Below are 20503 nucleotides of genomic sequence, written 5' to 3'. Positions count from 1 at the left end.
AGAAGAGCGGAACAACATTTGTAGCTTCAACGCAATTAAGAACTTGCGTTGTTTATATTATTTGTCTTTCTCTTTCTATTCTGTTCATAAGACTTGCTACCGCATTCCACGTCTTTGCACACCTTTCACAGCCACCTTGGCCCCAGCATCTTGTACATGAAGCTTGTATCTTGTATCATCTAGCTTAGGTTTATTATATTTCATTTTATTATCGCATCTTTACCGCTCTACTTTATTTTATCGCAATTTATATACCTGTACAAACACATTTTTTAAAGATTGAAAACCTGGTCACATATATCATCAACATACCACAATAACCTAAACTAGTCCCCTGTTCGACCTCGGATCACACCGAGAAACTTGCGATGGAATTACACTTGGTTCTATTGTAAGGAAACTTGTGACAACGCATGGAATACTACGTGAACAACCATCATTAACGCATATCTAGTGGTAGTATCGCATCATTTTGAGCATAGAACATCAATCACAGTATATCTTAATTTCATTGCATTACACATACAATCATATCTTATCTCTAAGATGCATGTGATGCGTTGATAACAAATAGTGCTCATTCCTAAGCGCTTATCTCTCATTTATGCGTTCTAATCTGGTTCTTCCAAACTAGATTCTAACCTTACCTTCCCAAGTCTAGATCCTGTCCTTAGACTACCCTCTCGAGTATCTCTAATGGACGAATGAAGCATACATAAACAAGATAATCGCAAAGAATGAAGATTCCCTCATTATGCTATCTAAATGCTTCTCAACCCATTTAACTAATTTAGCTACTCATGCGTGAATAACAGAGAGTGAACAGATATAGAGAAGGTAATTCCATTCTTATAAATGAGTTGAGTTCAAAATGACAATGGAAAGTAAAGATAGATAGCATGGTAGCAATTCCTTGTTGACCGAGGTTTTTTACACTGAATCTCTATTCTGATCTAAAGTTGTTCCTGCTTCTGCAGGCGTCGGTCCTCTCTCTGTCTTTGGAGCTTTCGGCACTCTCCCAAGCTTACCGGAACGATCTACAGGCATGACTTTCTTCCTCACGTCCGCCTTAAAATGAAAGGAAACTATGGACAGAGTCATGAACTTGTGGAACAAAAGATTGTAAAAATGGTGAACCCCTTTTCTAAAGAATGCACTTGGTATTTATAGAGCATCCATGGTGAAAGGCGACTTCTCTCTCCTGGTTGTACAGATGGACAGCTTTAATTCCTAACTGATGCGTCGGATAATTATCACCGGTAAAGCTGAATGTACATTGTGACCGTTATCGGCTGTCAACTTAATTTGGATCCGGCTGTCATCAGCTTTCTATCCCATCACTCTTAATTATCCTTTCACCCGGATGCACCCACCATGTTGCGCTGAGTTGTGGCGATCCTTCTGCGAATGTTTGCGAGCACGATCAACGCAAAGCCTTGTGGTGAAGTTCCACTCTATCAGTGCAGAGCTAGCCTATTATACTAGGCTATTAATACTAGGTTAGAGTATACTAGGCTATTTTTATATAATTTATATATAGATTTAACCAATTATATATATATATTATATAATATATTTTATATAAAGGATATTTTATACTATACTATTTCTTTTTCTAATATTTTGAATTAATCTTTATAACTGAATTAAGATAATTATCTATTTTTTTCTATATAATTATATATAATATATAGTTTCTCTATTATCAATATCTAAGCATTATTATATACTTTAAGATATATTATTTTTATGTGAGTTATGTGAGATATATTAAATTTTGACAATACAAACAAGATACCCCTCTACCCCTCTCTCTAATTTTGTTCTTTATTTGAATTTTTCATTTTTAGGACTTATATTGCATTTTAATGTGTCTCACGATTCGAAAGAATTAGGGGAGGGTCGTTTCATTTTTGTATCGAGAACGAAGAGGTTCAAGAGATAAGAGAATTAAGGATACCCACCAGAAAGACTAATGCAATCCATAATGATGTATCGGAATATACAATATTTTTGTTACCCGACCAACCATCAGGAGAAGCAAATACAACGGGCACACTAATCAGTAAGATTGATGAAGTAACAATTAATGCAAAAACAGCCAATTGGAAAGCAATAGTCATGTTTCTAATCCTCCAGATACCAACAAAATATACCATTTAATCCCTTTACCAGCCAGCCAAAATTTTGAGAAAATGTATCAGGTAGGGATTTTACCATAAATCCATTGATTCTATATTACTTCTTACTTTTTGAATACTTTACATGGGATTGAGGGTAGTCTTTTTTTACTTCACAAAAAGGGGTATACTGGATCATATATATCTATATACATATAGATAGACTTATAGATTCACGCCTGATATTTGTCTATAGTATAGACAGTAATGGTAGCAACTTATATGTCAATGTTCTATTTGATGGGATGGAGGCACCAGCTCATGTCTACCGGGTATGATTTATTTGGTAAATTCGCTTTACACACACGTATACATACGTGTGTGAGCAATGCATATATTCATGTACATGTACATGTGTGTATTTATTTCATATTAAAATTTCTACTCATGATCTCCTCGCAGTATTTCGATAGTATTTCTCCGTCTCTTGTAGTCTAAGAAGTATAGATATGAATATGAAACAATGATACAATACAACATCAATACAATGATATGCTATTTTTAAAAAATTTAGGACACTTACACGACAAGGACACGTTTATTAAGACATACATTTTTTAAAACATATATCATTTTTAAATGTGAAGGAATTCAAAATCAATGAATTATCTATTCATTTCTATACTTAAAAAATTAGTTTGATGTATTTTGCACTCAAATTTTATTATTTTGTCATTTACGTGTTGATTTGGTATATGTTTACATAGTGTTTGATGCATTTCTACCAAATATTGGTCCTATTTTTTACTTTGTACGACTAGTGTCTGACACATTTACTGCACTAACAAGTGTCTGATACCTATCCAACAAGTATCAGAGTATCCAAGTGTCCAACATATGTCGAACATGAATGTTATTGAAACTTTTCATTGCGTTGGCAAAAAAAAAAAAGGTATAAGTCTTCTACAGCGTTTTTAAGCATGCTTTTGTAGTGATGTTATTGAAAGTCTCCGACTTTCTATAACATTTTTTTAGTGCTATAAAAAAACTATAGAAAGTTCATTCTCGATTGTATAATCTTAATGTTATGAGAATATTTTATAGCATTACAAAAAATTGCTATTGTTTATTTTAAATAGCATTTTTACAGTAGTAAAAAAAAATGTTATGATTGTCTTTTAATAGCATTTTTATAATAATAAAGAATGCTATAAAAACGTATAACACTTTTAACCTCGTCATGATAGTTAATTTTGATCAAGTCATATATCGTTTATAGAGCATTTTATATGAGCAACAATTTGTTACAAATATTATCATAAAATCAATTTCCATTATATAAACCCTCGCTGTAATCAAGTGCGCATGCTTTCACATCAATATAAAATTTTAAGAATCTAGACTTATATATAGCTTGTAATATAATGTTTCAATCACTACAACACTTCAAAAATATAATAATCATATTTTATTGAGTGAGGTCATCATATTCTTCAAAGTACATTATAGTAAAAAAAAAAAAAAAAAGTAACTTTGGCTTTTTAGTTTACTTAAGGTACATATATGTATCATTTTGTTACATCCTGCCACAAGTTACCTTACTAAACCTAGAACATGACATGACAACAGTGGATTTCAATTAAACTATGAAATTTATTAACAAACTCTAAACACGTTTTTCAAAATAAATTGCTAGCAAATATTTTTTTTTTTTTTCATTACATCATTTCCTCACCATCTCCTCATAGTTTCTCTTACTTTAATAGCTTCGAGCAAGAACACAACGAGAAAAATCATACACAAGCTTTCAAGATAAAATTACAGAGACATATGTAAATTGAATCTCCTTGCTAGCACCAAAAGGGTTTATAGCAAATGTTCTCTCTTTTAGCATCTCTAATTTCTTTTACTTTTGTTTCAAATTAGATCCATAGAAGCCTTCAAATTAAAATATAAAAATCACAAGACTCTCAATCGTAGATTTTCTTTTTCATCGTAAACCTTAACGCGTACGTTAAAAACTTACCTACGATTTTGATAAATGATTTTGCAAGCTCTCTTTTTTTTATCATTTATTGACAATGATAAATTATCATAAAAAGTTTAACTATGATAGGTAATAAATGTCAATGAATGATTATTATTGTCATAAAACAACTAATAATGAATGATTTTTGATGTATCATCTATACACTTTCTTTGATGATAGATTCAATGACTGGAAAAAAAAAAGTTAAGAAAATGTGTTAATGACAATTTTTTAGAGTCATGGAAACCTATTTTATTATAGTGTGAAGGTGAAAAATAAATTATTATAATTAACATTTTGTTATTATTTATCACATTTAAATACATATACACATATACAGACAAACCTCATCATATCCCATAAGCTAAATACGTTGTTTCCAATAATATTCAAGAAAAACTACCTTTCTTATCTTCAAATTTTGAAGAATAAATATGTTTGGTCTTCCATTGTAAAAATGTATTTGATATGAGAGAAAAATCATCATTGTCAAACTTTTAGAACTCAAAAATCATAATTACATAACACGAAGGAACCTCCTTACTTTAGGTCATACATGATATGATACAATTTTCTTCCCAAAAATGCATGGTGTACCATAGAATTAGCTATTGCAATTATATTTTTAGCATATTCTTTTTCTGTGGCTATTCCCTTGCATTAATAGAGTTATTCCATATTCTGTTGGTAAAACTTATTATTTCATTGAGTGAAAGATTCAAATTCTTATATCCTTGCTTGTTGTATTAAAAAAATAATAATAAATTTATAGATTTTTTAAAGTGGTAAAATAGGTCATTTTTTAACTTTTAAAATTCGTCAATGTTCTTAAAATTTAGAAATTTATTTGACTCGACGTTGAAAGTTTTAAAGACTCTATTATATATGTTTTAGAGCTCAAAGATTTATTAGATACAACTCACAGAGTTTAAGGGCCAACTCGCAATTTTGATATAGAAATCATTTTCATCTCTAAACTTTTGCCTATAATATTTAAAATGTTTATTTTAGTTTCTATTTTTTTTAAAAAAATATATATATATATATTTTTTTTTGCAGGTTGAATTTTTCAATATATTTACTTTGGTGCCCATTTTTTAATTTTAAAAAATCATTTGATATCATTATTAAAGGTAGAGGTTTAAAAATACAAACAATTCAAAGTATCCTAACCTAACTCTTAAAATTTGGAATGATTTGAATATTAATTTGGGCTATATTAGTTTTTTTTTTTCCTTAATTTAATTAGGTTCTTGAGTACTCTAAGCAGAAGTTTAACTTAAACCACCATAAAATATAATCACAAATTTTATAATTTATTGTCAACTTAAGATTTACTTCCACTTCAAGATTATTTAAACTCCTAAAAATTTAAATAGAATTTTGATTTGTTTAAATGAATTGAATTTGAATCTCAATTTAGGAGTTGAAAAATCTAAGCTTTGAATTAAATATGATTTTAGACCTGAACAGAAAATTGGAAGGGAAAGTAAAGTGGTAGATAGATTTCAATATCTACCTAAGGTTTATCATTAATAGATTGATATCACTCATAGATTTTTCTTTTTTTTGTCAACAATAAGATTTTTTTCCCGTTAATAATTTACTTGTGTCAAGTAGATGTATCACTAATAGAAATCTATCATTTGATTTGTCATGTAAATTTATTAGTAATAGATTTTTTTTTCTTTACTCTTAGTTGGCTTGTCATAATAGCGAGACTCTAAGTATCTCACCGATAGGGTGATATTCCCTTTAAATATCATAGCTAATGAATATCATTCTATCAGTGATCATATCACAAATTAACATTAGTCTATCATTGATAGACTATACTATAATACTTAGTTTTATCAGTTATAATTTGTTATCAACATAATTAACTCATATATGTTTCTTTTTAATCATAACTAATTGCAATGAAAAAATTGACCCGTTGTTGCACTTTAGCTTTTCTCTACCCCACCAATTGAATTGCAGGAAAATATAAAGTTTGTGCATGTAGTCTACTAATACTAGCCCAACCGTAGTGGTGTTGGTTGTGGTTACATGCATAAGTAGCTTGGTTCATCTTTATTCCATTTCATATATGTCTGAGGATCTGCATAGCCCTCAATTTGTGTTATTTATCCTTTTTTTACTTTTTTTATGTCAATGTTAGTGACTTGAGATAACTCTCTTCTAGGCTTCTGTGAGAGTTTTTGAACCTAACTTAGATGGCCAAACAGAATGTAAACAATCAGCAGAAATAAATCGAAAGCAGTAAAGAACACCAAGATATATGGTGGTTTGACCAGTTTGGTCTACGTCCACTTTGAGAACCAGCTTGAATTAATTTATTAATGAGCAATAAAGGAATTTTACAAATTACAGATAATCAATAAATTCACCAATCTGTAATTTCAGTATCCACTGATATCGAGAGATCCACACACAACGTCGCCTCTGAAAACTGAGAACAACCCGCTGCAAAACAGCCCAAAACTGTGTGCTACCTGCCTCTAACCGGCGAACCACCAAAATCAGATCTGCAGCAAACCCACGCTGAACCGGAACTGTCCGACCACTTGCTCGGAACCGGACTGCCTAGATCGATACGATCTCCAACCCGTCACCCACGCTCACGCCGCAGCTACTGCCTTCAATCTCGCTGGAACCGAGACCACCTGTCTCTCTGACAAACTCATCGGACGGAACTGAGCTACAAGCGGCTGCTTTCATCTACAAGCTAACCAAGGGGCACGATTTCGGCTTTAGTAAAAAACCTCAGGCGACTGCTTTGGTTTTTTTTCTTCTCAGGCAGCTGTTTTCGGTTTTGTTTCTCGCTTGGGCCGCCTTTCTCTCCTACTAAAAGAGTTACACAACAATCCCCTAATTTTGGAGAGGAAAGGGATAATTACAAGAATGTCACTACTCATTATTTACAAGAATGTCATTGGGCCTTTAAATTTCAAAAAAAATCCAATAAAACCCACTTAAATACCTTGTTATTTTCTACAAATCTCCCTCATAACAGGAATATTTAAGTGTCAAGCTGATTCTCCAATCTTCCTATCATCCAGATTTAATATTCAGCCCATCTAATAGGTATTTGAACCTATGGGCTGGAAGAACCTTAGTTAACATATCTGACAAATTTTCAACTGTATGAACCTTGACCAGTTCAACATCTTTCTGGGTCACAACTTCTCTGATAAAATAAAATTTGACATCGATATGCTTAGACCGTTCGTGATGAGATGGATTCTTTGCAAGATGAATAGCACTTTGGCTATCACAACAGACGATAGGAATGAACTCCTGCGACAACAACTAACCAACTATTATTTTCAACCACACTGCCTCTTTCATAGCTTCACCCACTGAAATATACTTGACTTAGTAGTAGACAAGGCAACAACTAACTGTAGAGCAACCTTCCAACTGACCACGTTACCAAACAAACAAAAAATGTGACCTGATAGAGACCTTCTTTTGTCAAGGTCTGTAGCATAATCTGCATTTGTGAAGCCTTCCAACAGTGTTGATTTATCACAATCCCTACTAAGACACAATGATATACTGGCACTACCTTTCAAATATCGAAGCACCCATTTAACTGCATTCCAATGCTCCTTCCCAGGATTTGACATAAACCTACTTATCATACTCATAGCATATCCCAAGGCTTAGTACAAATAATCAAATACATAATACTTCCAACAACATTACAATAGGGAATATTAGCCATCTTTAACCTTTCTTGTTCAGTAATAGGACACTGAGATGAAAAAATCCTAAAATGAGATGCTAAGGGTGTCGAAATTGCCTTACAACCAGACATATTATACCTCTCAAGTAGTTTATGCATATAACTCTCCTGCGAAATGGTTAACAAATCTTTCTCCCTATCTCTTTTCACATCCATGCCTAGGATCCTTTTCAGTTCACCTAAATCTTTCATCTCAAATTCACTACTCAATCGTTTCTTGAGATCACAGATTTCAGAATAATCCTTAGACACCAGAATCATATCATCTACATACAGAAGTAGATAAGTATATGTACCTTTCTGAGATAGTTTCCAGTACACGCAGGCATCATAAGAGCTCCTGTGAAACCCCTGCTTCAGAATAAAGGTGTCAAACCTGATATACCATTGTCTCGGCGATTGCTTCAGTCCATAGATGGATCTGTGAAGATGACAAACCATGTCTTACTTTCCTTTCACCTCATAGCCCTTAGGTTGAGCCATGTAGATCACTTCCTCCAATTCACCATGAAAGAAAGTTGTGGTAACGTCCATTTGTTCAACAAACATATCAAAGTGAACAGAATAGATAAAATTAATCAAATGGACGAATACCTCACCACCGGAGAGAAAATCTCATGAAAGTCAACTCCCTCCTTTTGAGTGTAGCCCTTGGCTACCAGTCTAGCCTTATACCTAGGCTTGTTGTCACCTCCTGTACCTGGCTTGATTTTATAAATCCACTTTGACTGAATGAGTTTCTGATTAGGAGGCTTTATAATCAATGATCATGTCTGATTCTTTTGAAACAAGAACAACTCTGCTTCCATAGCATCCTTCCACTGTTCCTTCGAATCAGATACAATAGCCTCCTCAAAAGTGAGAGGCTGCTTCAATACTGTCAGCTGCACAAGTAAGAGCATAAGCAACTAAATCAGCATAACCATACCTCGTAGGAGCTTACCTCACCCGCTGAGGCTTGTCACGTGTAAGCTGATAGTTCTGTAGGTCACTGCCACTTGAGATTTCTTCACCAAAAGCTCCCTCATCAATCAAAGTTCTCTATAGTTTAGGCTGTCTACCATCAGAACTGGATGACTGATCACTTAATCACCTGAAATAACTGATGGTTATGCTTTAGAATCAATTCTAACCTCTGCCTCAACCTGATCAACTGTCTGCTGTTTCTGCTGCTCTTTGACACGAAATGGCATCTCGGTTTCATTAAAGGTCACATCTCTGCTGATAATGCATTTATTTCTACCCTCTTCCAAGCACCAAAGTTTATATCCTTTAACACCCTGAGGATAGCCAATAAACATACATTTCAGTGCCCTCTTGTTCAACTTCCTTTCCTTAACATGAGCATAAGCTGAACATCCAAACACTCTGAGATGATCCAAGCTTGGAGCTTTTCCTGTCCATATCTCCTGAGGAGTCTTTAGGCCTAAAGCGGAAGACGGAGTCCTATTGATAAGATAATAAGCTGTTTGGGCAGCTTCCCCCCAAAATTTCAAAGGTAATGAAGCATTTGTTAAGAGACATCTTGTACGCTCCATAATTGTTCTGTTAAACCTCTCAGCTAAACCATTCTGCTGAGGAGTGTACGTAACAGTGAAATGCCTCGTAATTCCCTCAGATTTGCAAAATTTATCAAATTTGTGATTCACAAATTCTAAACTATTGTGTGTCCTCAGATATTTTACTTTCCTGCCTGTCTGGTTCTCAACCTGCCTTTTCCATTCAAGAAATTTCCCAAAAGCTTCATCCTTCTGTTTTAGTGGATACATCCACACCTTCCTTAAAAAATCATCAATGATTGATATAAAGTATCTCGAGCCTCCCATAGAAGGTACCTTTGTAGGACCCCACAAATCTGAATGAATATAATCTAAAATCCCTTTAGTGGAATGCTTCTCTTTCCCAAACTTCACTCTGGTAGACTTTCCCATTATGCAATGTTCACAAAATGGGAGTTCAATGTCTTTAACTCCTCCAAGCAAACCATGTTGTGAAAGAGCTTGTAGACATCTTTCACTCACATGAGCCAATCTGTTATGCCATAACATAGATTTATCTATTTCTTTCCCAGATGCAATAGCAACACTACCTGAAACTGCAGTACCTTCCAACACATAAAGACCATTCCTCAAGGTTCACTTCAGCTTGACCAAAGAACCCTTGATAACCTTCAGAACTCCATTCTCAAATTTATAAGAATAATCTGCTCTATCTAATTCGCTCAGAGAAATTAGATTTCGTTTGAGTTCTGGAACATACCTTATATTTGTAAGAATTTTGATCATACCATCATGTGTTGCAATTCGAACTGACCCAATTTCTTTTACATCACAAGCACCATTATCACCAAGCAGAACTGATCCTCTATCATTTTCCTGAAAGTCAATCAAGAAATCTCGATTAAGAGTCATGTGAAACGTGCACCCTGAATCCATGATCCAAGCATTCTGAATGTCCCTACTGGACACCATCAAAACCTCTGTTGAATCATACCCATCAGTAATATTTGCTGCACTAAAATCCCCTATATGCTTGCTACTTGATGCTTCATTGCTCTTATTCAAAGGGCAATTCTTTTTAAAGTGTCCTTCTTTATGACATAGAAAACACTTTTTGCTTTTCCCCTTTGATTTCGACCTGGATCTCGACCCTTTTCCTTTTCCGTTCTTTTTCTCATTTCTGCCTCTGGCCATGAGTAACTCTCTATCCTTGCGTTCCTTTTTAATCTCAAGATTTCTCGTTCTCAAGGCATCCAACACTATATCCATGGACAATGAATCCCGTCCATATTTAATAGCTGCCTTAACTTCTCGATACGATTTTGGAAAAGAATTCAGAAGAATAAATGCTTGATTTTCATGACATCTTCTCACCGATGTTATTGAGATCAACTATAATCTTCTGAATTTTTCCTTTAGATATAATTTATTTGGCAAGGACTTAGTCAAATAAAGACTTTCCAATTTTTTTCACAACTCCACTGTAGTAGTGGCCTCATCTACTAGCCTAAGCACTCCATCTGACAGATACAGAATTATTGTTGAATAGGTCATCTCATCCATATCCCTTTTTTCAACTTCTGTAATTGTTGGTGGAAGGTTATATTCGTCTAAGATTTTGGCTACCTTTTGTTGTACCAGAATAGCCTTAATCTTTTTCCTCCATAACCCAAAATCACCTTTCTCATTAAATTTAACAACTTCGAACCGTGTAGACATCGAAGCCATCCGTCAAACTAAATCCAACAAAAAAAATCTGAACAAAGAATATGTCAGCACACACTACCGCACAACCTCTTTGGATCAACTAGAGCTCTGATACCACTTGTGAGAGTTTTTGAACCTAACTTAGATGGCCAAACAGAACGCAAACAATCAGCAGAAATAAATTGAAAACAGTAAAGAACACCAAGATATATAATGATTCGACCAGTTTGGTCTACATCCACTTTGAGAACCAGCTTGAATTAATTTATTAATGAGCAATAAAGGAATTTTACAAATTACAGATAATCAACAAATTCACCAATCTGTAATTTTAGTATCCACTGATACCAAGAGATCTGCACACAACGTCGCCTCTGAAAACTGAGAACAACCCACTGCAAAACAGCCCAAAACTGTGTGCTACCCACCTCTGACTGGCGAACCACCAAAACCAGATCTGCAGCAAACCCACGTTGAAACAGAACTGTCCAACCACTTGCTCAGAACCGAACTGCCCAGATCGATACGATCTCCAACCCGTCACCCACGCTCACGCTGCAGCTACTGCCTTCAATCTCGCCGGAATCGAGACCACCTGTCTCTCTGACAAACTCGTCGGACGGAACTGAGCTACAAGCGGCTGCTTTCGTCTACAAGCCAACCAAGGGGCATGATTTCGGCTTCAGCAAAAAACCTTAGGTGACTACTTCAGTTTTTTTTCTTCTCAGGCGGCTGTTTTCGGTTTTGTTTCTCGTTTGCGGCTGCCTTTCTCTCCTACTAAAAGAGTTACACAACAATCCCCTGATTTTGGAGAAGAAAGGGATAATTACAAGAATGCCACTGCTCATTATTTACAAGAATGTCATTGGGCCTTTAAATTTCTAAAAAAACCCAATAAAACCCACTTAAATACCTTGTTATTTTCTATAGCTTCTATCACTAATAAATTACATGCATCCTAATTGGATTCTATGAGTGATAAATGGCCATCATTGATAGATCTCAATCACAATAATGTACTATCAATGATGGAAGCGTTAATGATAGAAGCCTATTGACGATAAACTTCAATCATAATGCTTGACATTGATAAATTAACAATATTGACACAAAATTCGTGATAGATTTCAATCGGTAATAGACTCCTATGGTCATTGATGAATTTTAATTAATGATAAGAGTTTGATTAATTACTCAGACTTCATTCACAGTCCAAACCTATGGATACCGCAGTTAGGCGGCTAAGGGTGTGAGAACCGAGTTGATAAACAAAATGGCTATAAAGAAAAAAGGCAAATTAGTAAATAAGTATTTTATATTTTTTTAAACTAGTTAAATGATTATTATTGATATTATATTCTAATTAATGATATTTTATTGTTGATGTCAAATGCACTATCAATTTTTCTAAACTATAATAAAATTTTGAATTCATCATTCATGTTGATGTCAAATGCACTATCTAATTTTAAAATTAAATAGTAAATACTAGAACTAAAGTAGAAAAAATCAAAATTGCATTTTTAAGGAAAATTGTGGTGTATGGCCAAAAATTGGTGCCCAAATTGAAAAAATAACCAAAGAAAAAAAAAACTATTGATTTTATGGCCAAAAATGACGTGAGCATGATTCCATATTTTGACCATGTTTCCAAATTTGCCCTTTTCAATAAGGTAACCCTAACTTGTTTCTGTTTTAAAGCTCAAGATTATATTTTGTTACCTTATTTCAAATTCTAGCAAATACAAGGTATTTGCATAGACTCATAAAGATTGAAGTTGTTTTAGTATTTAACAATAAGAAGGCTTTTTTTACTTTGTCAATTCTAAGCTTCACCATTTATTTAGAATCCGAATGTAAAACTTAACGAATATTTGTAATTAGAAGTTACCTAAAAAAGTTATTGGTTGAAAGATCTAATATCTCAAGTTTTTAAAGTTTTTTAAAAGATGTTTGCTCCTTTGGTGATTAAGTTCAAGGTATTTGTATGGTTTCATTTTTTAGTACATTGTATTTGTACGACTGACGTTAAAACATTATTATTTAGTATGAGATATTTGTTTTTAAAAGAAAAATTAATGTATATGATGTGATTTGAAAGGTTGGTAGGGAATTAATAGCCACTTAGCTTCCTTATACTAGATATTTTCGACAATGGTTGTCATAAATATTCCATTATTCTTTTTTTCGAAAATTATTTTTTGAGTTTGTTAACTATTCTATAAATTTAGATTGTTTTCCTAGGTTTTTAGTTTGGTAGTTCAGATTTTATTAGATATTGTTTTTAGTTTATTACATTTGTTTTTAAAATATAATTAGGGGTTTAACTAGAGGATAAATCTATCCGTTTTTAGATTTAGATTCGATGTTTTGGCCATTTTCTCTAACCCAAATAGTTTTGGTCATTTTATAAAATTATTTTCTTATTCTCTATTTATTTGATCCACTCCATTTCTAATCCATATATTGTTAAGGGTCCATAAGTTGGCCCTATATCCATGGAGCATGGGTCACATGCCTTAAACCTAAGCCCAAGAATCTTTGGAGAGCTTCATTGAGTCCAACCTATTGGGGGTCCAAGACTTCATCTACTTATCTCAAATGATAAAATGAAGTGAAAATGAATTTTTTTAAAAAAATAATGTTATTTTAATATTTATCGATAAAAATAGAATTGATTTGAAAGTATTGACAAAAATATGGTTGTAAAATCGTGGACGAGGTCCACAAGTGCCGACTCAGCAGATATACCAAGTCCACGATTTAAAATAATAAAAAGAAATAAATTGAAGAGACATTAATGTTTGACCATTTTTTTTAAACAAAATGTTTGACCATTAAAGATTAGGAATTTTTTTGTTATAGAAATTGAAAATATTGATTTTCATATTCTATCATTAACGACATTATATATATCAATTAAATTTAAAATCTATTTATGAAATTTTTTTACAATATCTACTTATGCATTTAAAAAAAGAAAATCATGAATTATGAATTAAAAAAATATACTACATTTGACTCAAATTTAATTTTAGGATTTTTTTTAAAAAAATAATATTATTTTAATATTTATTGACAACAATAGAGTTGGTTTGAAAGAATTGACAAAAATATGGTTGGTTTTAATATTTATGAATTTTGAAAGCAAATCTTTTCATTTTAAAAATAAATAAATAAATTGCTACCATTAACATGATGTCAAGTTTTTTTTAAGTGAGAATCTGAATATAATGTTATATTAACAAATTCGTTGAATGAATCAAATTTTATTTACCGACCTGAACAAAAATTGAATCTTTTGTTTATTCCAAAATTTCACTTCAAGATTTTTTCATTAAAAGAAGACATGTGTACCTTTCATTAAAATTTCATTTAATGCAGAAATTAATATAATAGTGACATATAATTAATTCAAATTTTTCTTGAATTTTTTTATATGGTAACTTATTAATATGGAAAATTGTGAAAATAATTGAATTAAAAATAAACATTACATTTGACTCGAATTTAATTTTAGAAATTTTTTTAAAAAATAATGTTATTTGCCCACAAGAGTGTAGCTCAACTGGCATAGTATACTATCGACCTCGAGGTTTAAGGTTCGATTCCCCCACCCCACATTTTAATTATAATACTTTAAAAAAAATGTGAAAACAATTAAAAAATAAAAATATGGAAATTGTGGACCCCGTCCATGAGTTTGATCTCAAATTTGTTTATATAGAAACTTATTAATATGAGAAATTGTGAAAACAATTAAAAATAATAAAAATCGTGACTCCGTCCACGAATTTGGTCTTCAAGTCATACGCTGACATGGAAACGGGTACACAATTTTGCTACCCTATTTTTATCACCTTAGTTTTGTAAATTTTTTTCCTATATACACTATTTTTATTGTTACTTTCAAAAAGTACTTCATTCTATTTAGTGAAAAGTCAATGTTTCCTTTAAAATGAAATGTATGGATCTGCAAGAATAAATCATCGAAATGATGATTGATATTAATTTAGTTGAGCTGATATAGAATTTTAGAGATTTCTTGACTTTAATGAAGTTCGAAAAATATTGACCAAACTAAAGGTCCTTTACTTTTTTTTTTTCTTTTTTTACTTGAAATAACAAGGGTAAACCATTTCAACTTTATATATAATAATTGTTTGGATGTTGGATCGAAGTTTCAACTTTAAGGGAGAGAGTAAATATCAATTATCGCTAAGTTAAGATCACTATGATTTTATTATTGATACTTCATAGATATTTCTTTGACAATTGAAATTATTTTGAAATGATGAGTTGTAAATTGTAATTTCATTTTCTCCTCTTACTAGGTTATTTACTCAAACAAATCCAATTAAATTGGAGAAGAGAATGTTTGGTCACTACTTCTATCTCTATTAAAAGATTGGATTAAAACCTACAATTCTTACTACATATTGCAAATCTTAAAGATTGTTAATATCTTACCCAGTTAAACTAAGTTCAAACTGCATCCGACAATTAGTTCAGTTTGTATTCTATCATGTCTTTAGACTTACCAACTTTGATAAAGGAAATGTATTCTATTATTTCATCCCTTTAAGCTCTATGGAAACTTATATAAGACTTTCATGCAGAATGCTGTTGTTTTTTGCGAGTTGTGTATACTAACAGTGGCAGGGAGTTGCAAAGGAAAGATGAAGATCCATCTGAATGCAATAAATAAAGAATTTTATTGTCCAACAATTACAATATTTTACGAAAGAACGAACAAACGACCCGATTGATCGATGATGTTAATCAGAAAAACAAAAGAAGAAAGAATGCAAAAGAATCCTCTTAAACCAGGAAATGAAAAAAAAAAAAAAAAAAACTTCGACTGTTCTCTCTGCTAAAATCTTGACCATTCCTTAAAACTCTATCCTGAGATCGTTATTCCTATGAGCCTAATCCGTTTCGTATCGACTCGAGAACTTGAACAACCTCAGCCATGCTTGGTCTCTTCGAAGGGATCTCAGATGTACAAATCAATCCCAACTTCATCACTTGTATGAGCTCGTTTTCGGCGATGCCACGTAAGTTTCGATCGAAACAGTCAGAAGCAGAACCACTTTCCAACAACTCCCTTACATATTCACACAAAATCACTACCTGGTTTGCTCTTGGACTCTCAACTGGCTTCCTCCCTGTTACCAACTCCAGTAGAATCACTCCAAAACTATACACATCGCATTTTTCACTAGCTCTCAAACTTTGTGCTAACTCCGGTGCGACGTACCCTACGGCACTATGGTATTTTGTTAAGATATAATTGTCCAAAACTGGAAGCAACTTCCCCAACCCATAATCGGATAACTTGGCTTCGTAGTTTTCGTCTAACAGTATGTTGGTGGATTTTATGTTGAGGTGAAGAATTGGAGGCCTACAATCATGGTGAAGATAGGCAAGAGCTCTAGCTGTACCAACTGCAATTTTATATCTCCTAGACCAATGTAACTCTGTATTGCCAATGCCAGTGCTGGTGCCTGGGTAATTCAGACTATGTAGATTGTCGTACAAATTACCGTTTGCAACGAATTCGGATAGAATCAACTGCATTGATGATGACCAATAGTACCCCTGGAAAGCAACTAAGTTTGGGTGTTTGATGTTTCCCAAACGTCCGATTTCATTCTCGAACTCATCTTGACTTCTGATCCTCCCTAGAGTCTCCAGCTTCTTCACCGCAATGGATATCCCGCCCTCAAAACTTGTCCTGTAGACGGTGCCGATTGAGCCACCCCCTATTAAACATTCCTTGTCGAGCAAAGCTTTGGTGCCCGCCTCCCAGTCTTCATACTTGGATGGCAAAGTTTTGCTGAAAAGAACCAGTTTTCCAATTATGACACCTGAATCGGTTGAACCGAGTGGTGTACTCTCAATGATTTCGGTGCTCCTTGCCTTCCTCGTCCGAGCCATTAGATTCAAAATGGAGATCACGCATACCCCAACCAGGATCACAACTGCTGCTACGATTGCAATGATTGCAGACAGACTAAGAACCTTTGGTTTCTTCGATATGGAAGTCGTGCCAGGGGTGTTACCTGCAGAGCAAGGATCCAGGGGAGCACCACAAAGATAAGGATTGTTTGAGAATGCAGAAGGCCCAAAATTTTGGATCGTATTAACGGAAGGTATGATGCCTGAAAGGTTATTGAAAGAGACGTTGAAATGGTGCAGCAATGTGAGATTTTCAAGAGTAGGAGGTATCGAACCGGATAGCCGGTTTTGAGATAGATCCAGAAACTGTAGTTTCGAGAGGCTCCCAAGTGTCAACGGAATGCTTCCATTCAGATGGTTATCGTGTAGATCAAGAATTTCAAGGTATGTCATGTTGTAAAGAGATTGAGGAATCTCCCCTTCCAATGCATTACCAGAAACATCCCTGCAGAAAAAATAAATATAACCGTTCAAGAAACAACTCAAGTTGAATTTACACAAGATGGAGATGAATTGAAAACGATGTTGTTTGAGGTCTTAATAGGACTTACAGCTCAAGAAGAAACCTGCAACTGGTTATGTCATCGGGAATCTCACCAACAAGATTGAGATTGTGCAAATTCAAAACCTGAAGTAGCTCGATGCTCCCAAAAATGGCAGGAACTGTCCCAGTGATTGAATTATAACCCAACCGAAGCACCAAAAGCTTTTTCAAATCTGCAAGTTCAGCAGGGATCTTCCCAACCAGCTTGTTAGATTCAAAATCTAAGATTTTAAGACTCCCACACTTCGTAATGCTCAATGGGATCTCCCCATCCAAACCATTTCCTGAAACATCAAGAACTTCCAGATTATTGCTACAACCCACAACCTCTGCAATTCCCCCACTAAACCTGTTATACGAGACATTAAAATAAGTGATGTTTTTGAATCCGAGAACCTCGAACGGCGGTGACCCGGTGAACAAATTGCTACTCAGATCCACAAGTTTCAAGCTCTGGCAAGCAGAGAAGTGCCCTCGGACACTCCCAGACAGTGCATTGCTTCTCACAGATACATACTCTAATCTTTGAATGTCACAAAGTTTCAAAGGAATACTCCCACTTAGATCATTGTTTGAGAAATCAAAGCCTTCAAGGCTCAAACAGTTCAAAATTGTTGAAGGTATCCTACCTGAAAATCTGTTATGAGAAAATGAAACATATCTAGTTTTAAAACAATTCTTGAACACAGCTGAAGGAATCTCCCCAGTAAAGCTATTTCTAGACAAATCTAGAAACCGAATGCTCGGCAAATCACCGATGAACTCCGGGACCAAACCCGAAAAAGCATTGGAGCTCAAGTTCAACTTCCATAGTGTAACAATGGCGCCATATTCAATCGGAATATTTCCAGTAAATCTATTTCCATACAATGTCAAAGTCCTCAAGAACTTCAATCCCGACAAGGAAGGCGACAAAGTTCCAGCCAAGCTGGAGTTCCATAAAACAATCCTCTCCACAAACCCATCGGAGTTACAGAACACGCCGTTGAAACTTCGGCAATGATCCTCGCCGGCGACCCAAGTTCTCAAGAAATCAAACGGATCCTCTGTAACAGCATCTTTGAATTGAAGCAAAATGTCTTTCTCAGTGACGGCAGAGCAAAATCCGACGAGAAGTAGAATCAAGAACAGAAGAGCATGAGAAAGACAAAGCCGATTAACCCTTCTCATGCTCGAGAAGTAAAGAGATTCTTCCTTTTTCCTTTGTCAACTACATGGGTCAATTCATCTACCCATTTGGCATTTTGGGAATCCGATTTAGATCAATTCACGATCTGGGTTTTGAAGATAATCCAAACAGTAAACGCCACCAACATTTCTCCCAAAAACCCCCCAACAGAAATTACACAAAACCCAGAAGAGAAAGTAACAAAAAACAGAAAAATCCAATCGCATTCACAGATCAGAAAGTCATAAACAACGAAATGCAAGAAGTACCCAGAAATCCAATCCACTTCATTCTGATAGTGATCCTACTCCGCGCCCAGATTTCATGAGAAAAGAGTTGAAATGAAGATCCAGAAATAAACAAGTGATGGGATTGAAGTCGTACGCCATTGATTTCACAGACTTGGAATCAAAGAAAGAGAACAAAAATGAATGAATGAAGTGAATGGAATGGAAGAACCTGTAAGAAAAAGAAGAAAAAAAGAAATTGAGCGGTTGCTTGAGCACCCAATTGAAGTTGCTGAACCACGTGCATGAGAGAGGCAATTAGAAATGCAAAAACACACTCTCTCTCTTCTTCTTCTTCTTCTTCTTCTTCTTCTTCTTTCTCTTCCTCTGTTTTAGTTAAATGTAAAGAAATGGAAAAAGTGGGGATTAAGAATGGAAACCCAGAGTGTGAAAGTAGTAGGGCCTTGTCTTTCCAATGCAACATTTATTCCATCTCACCAACCAAACCACCAAAACCAGGGTCGCCATTAACACAGCAGATGAAGGAAAATGAAAGAAAAAGCAAAGGGAAGAGGAAATGAAAGGAACTGTGTGACCAAGTAATTTGTCTGTACTGTAATTGTCTGTGGAGAAGGATAGAAGAAAAGGGGAAAAGGGGAAAGGGAATTACAAGCCATTTTGTTAACAATCCTTTGTTGAGAGAAAACCCAATTTGGTTGCCTTCTTTATTGTCACACTTAATGAACTTGAGTGGACCAAGTCCAACCTTTACACCCTTTTTCTCTTCTATTTTTCCACCTTTTCAAAAATGAAAAATAAAAACCTTACCTTACCATTTTAGCCCAAGTTTGTGTCTATTTGATTTATCGACTTTTTAATGTGATGAATAAATTCTTAATTTTTAATTTTACTTTTGATAGGTTTGAATTTTAATTTTATACACCTTTGATGTATACATTTTTTTTTAGGTTAATATATCATTTTGGTTATCGTACTTTATGGACCATTTATTTTTTCGAAAGATAGATAATCAAAATTTTTGGATGTCTAAAATTACAAATGTCCAACATGTTCAGATAACTATATTTATTTTGTGGCAAATATTTGAGAATATTTGGATAACTATGTTTGGTTTGTAGAAATCCTACAAAATAAACATGGTTATCTAAAGACAGTTATCTGTATATTCTCAAATATCTACAAAAGTATTATTATAACATAAATATAGTTATCTAAAGATGTCTAATATCTGTAATTTCAGGCATTTTACAATTCTAGACATCTAAAGATTCAATTATCTACATTATCACAAAAAAAAAAAAAAAAAAAAAAAAAAAAAAAAACTTTATCCCTAGAGTTTGTTCAATCTTAATCCTTGTACTTCAAATGTTCAATTTTAGTTCTTGATATTCTAAAAAAAAAATAAAAAATATATATAATAGGTGCATATGTTTGTTTTATGTTCGACATCATAAAACAAACATAGTTATGGTGTCG

At 33.8% G+C, this 20503-nt stretch overlaps 1 protein-coding gene across 1 annotated transcript; it reads right to left on the bottom strand.

Annotated features, from left to right (window-relative positions):
* Positions 1–15798: 15798 nt before the first annotated feature.
* LOC120069226 (probable LRR receptor-like serine/threonine-protein kinase At1g12460) lies at positions 15799–19732 on the bottom strand. The gene is made up of 2 exons (XM_039020928.1): positions 17619–19732; positions 15799–17512 (listed from the first exon to the last, which is right to left on the bottom strand). The coding sequence occupies exons 1-2, from the start codon at positions 18779–18781 to the stop codon at positions 16027–16029; spliced, it is 2649 nt and encodes an 882-aa protein (XP_038876856.1). The 5' UTR covers positions 18782–19732; the 3' UTR covers positions 15799–16026.
* Positions 19733–20503: the final 771 nt, after the last annotated feature.

Source organism: Benincasa hispida, unplaced genomic scaffold (genome assembly GCF_009727055.1).
Source record: "Benincasa hispida cultivar B227 unplaced genomic scaffold, ASM972705v1 Contig285, whole genome shotgun sequence".
NCBI classification, from domain to species: Eukaryota; Viridiplantae; Streptophyta; class Magnoliopsida; order Cucurbitales; family Cucurbitaceae; genus Benincasa; species Benincasa hispida.
Note: the sequence above shows the minus strand (reverse complement) of the source record. Positions and strands in the feature narration are given on the sequence as shown.

Excerpts from the sequence above, each read along its gene's own strand:
- LOC120069226 (XM_039020928.1), bottom strand. The coding sequence starts at position 18,781 with ATGAGAAGGGTTAATCGGCTTTGTCTTTCTCATGCTCTTCTGTTCTTG. Across the intron at positions 17,513-17,618 it reads TGCAGGTTTCTTCTTGAGCT|GGATGTTTCTGGTAATGCAT; the intron begins GTAAGTCCTATT and ends TTTTTTCTGCAG.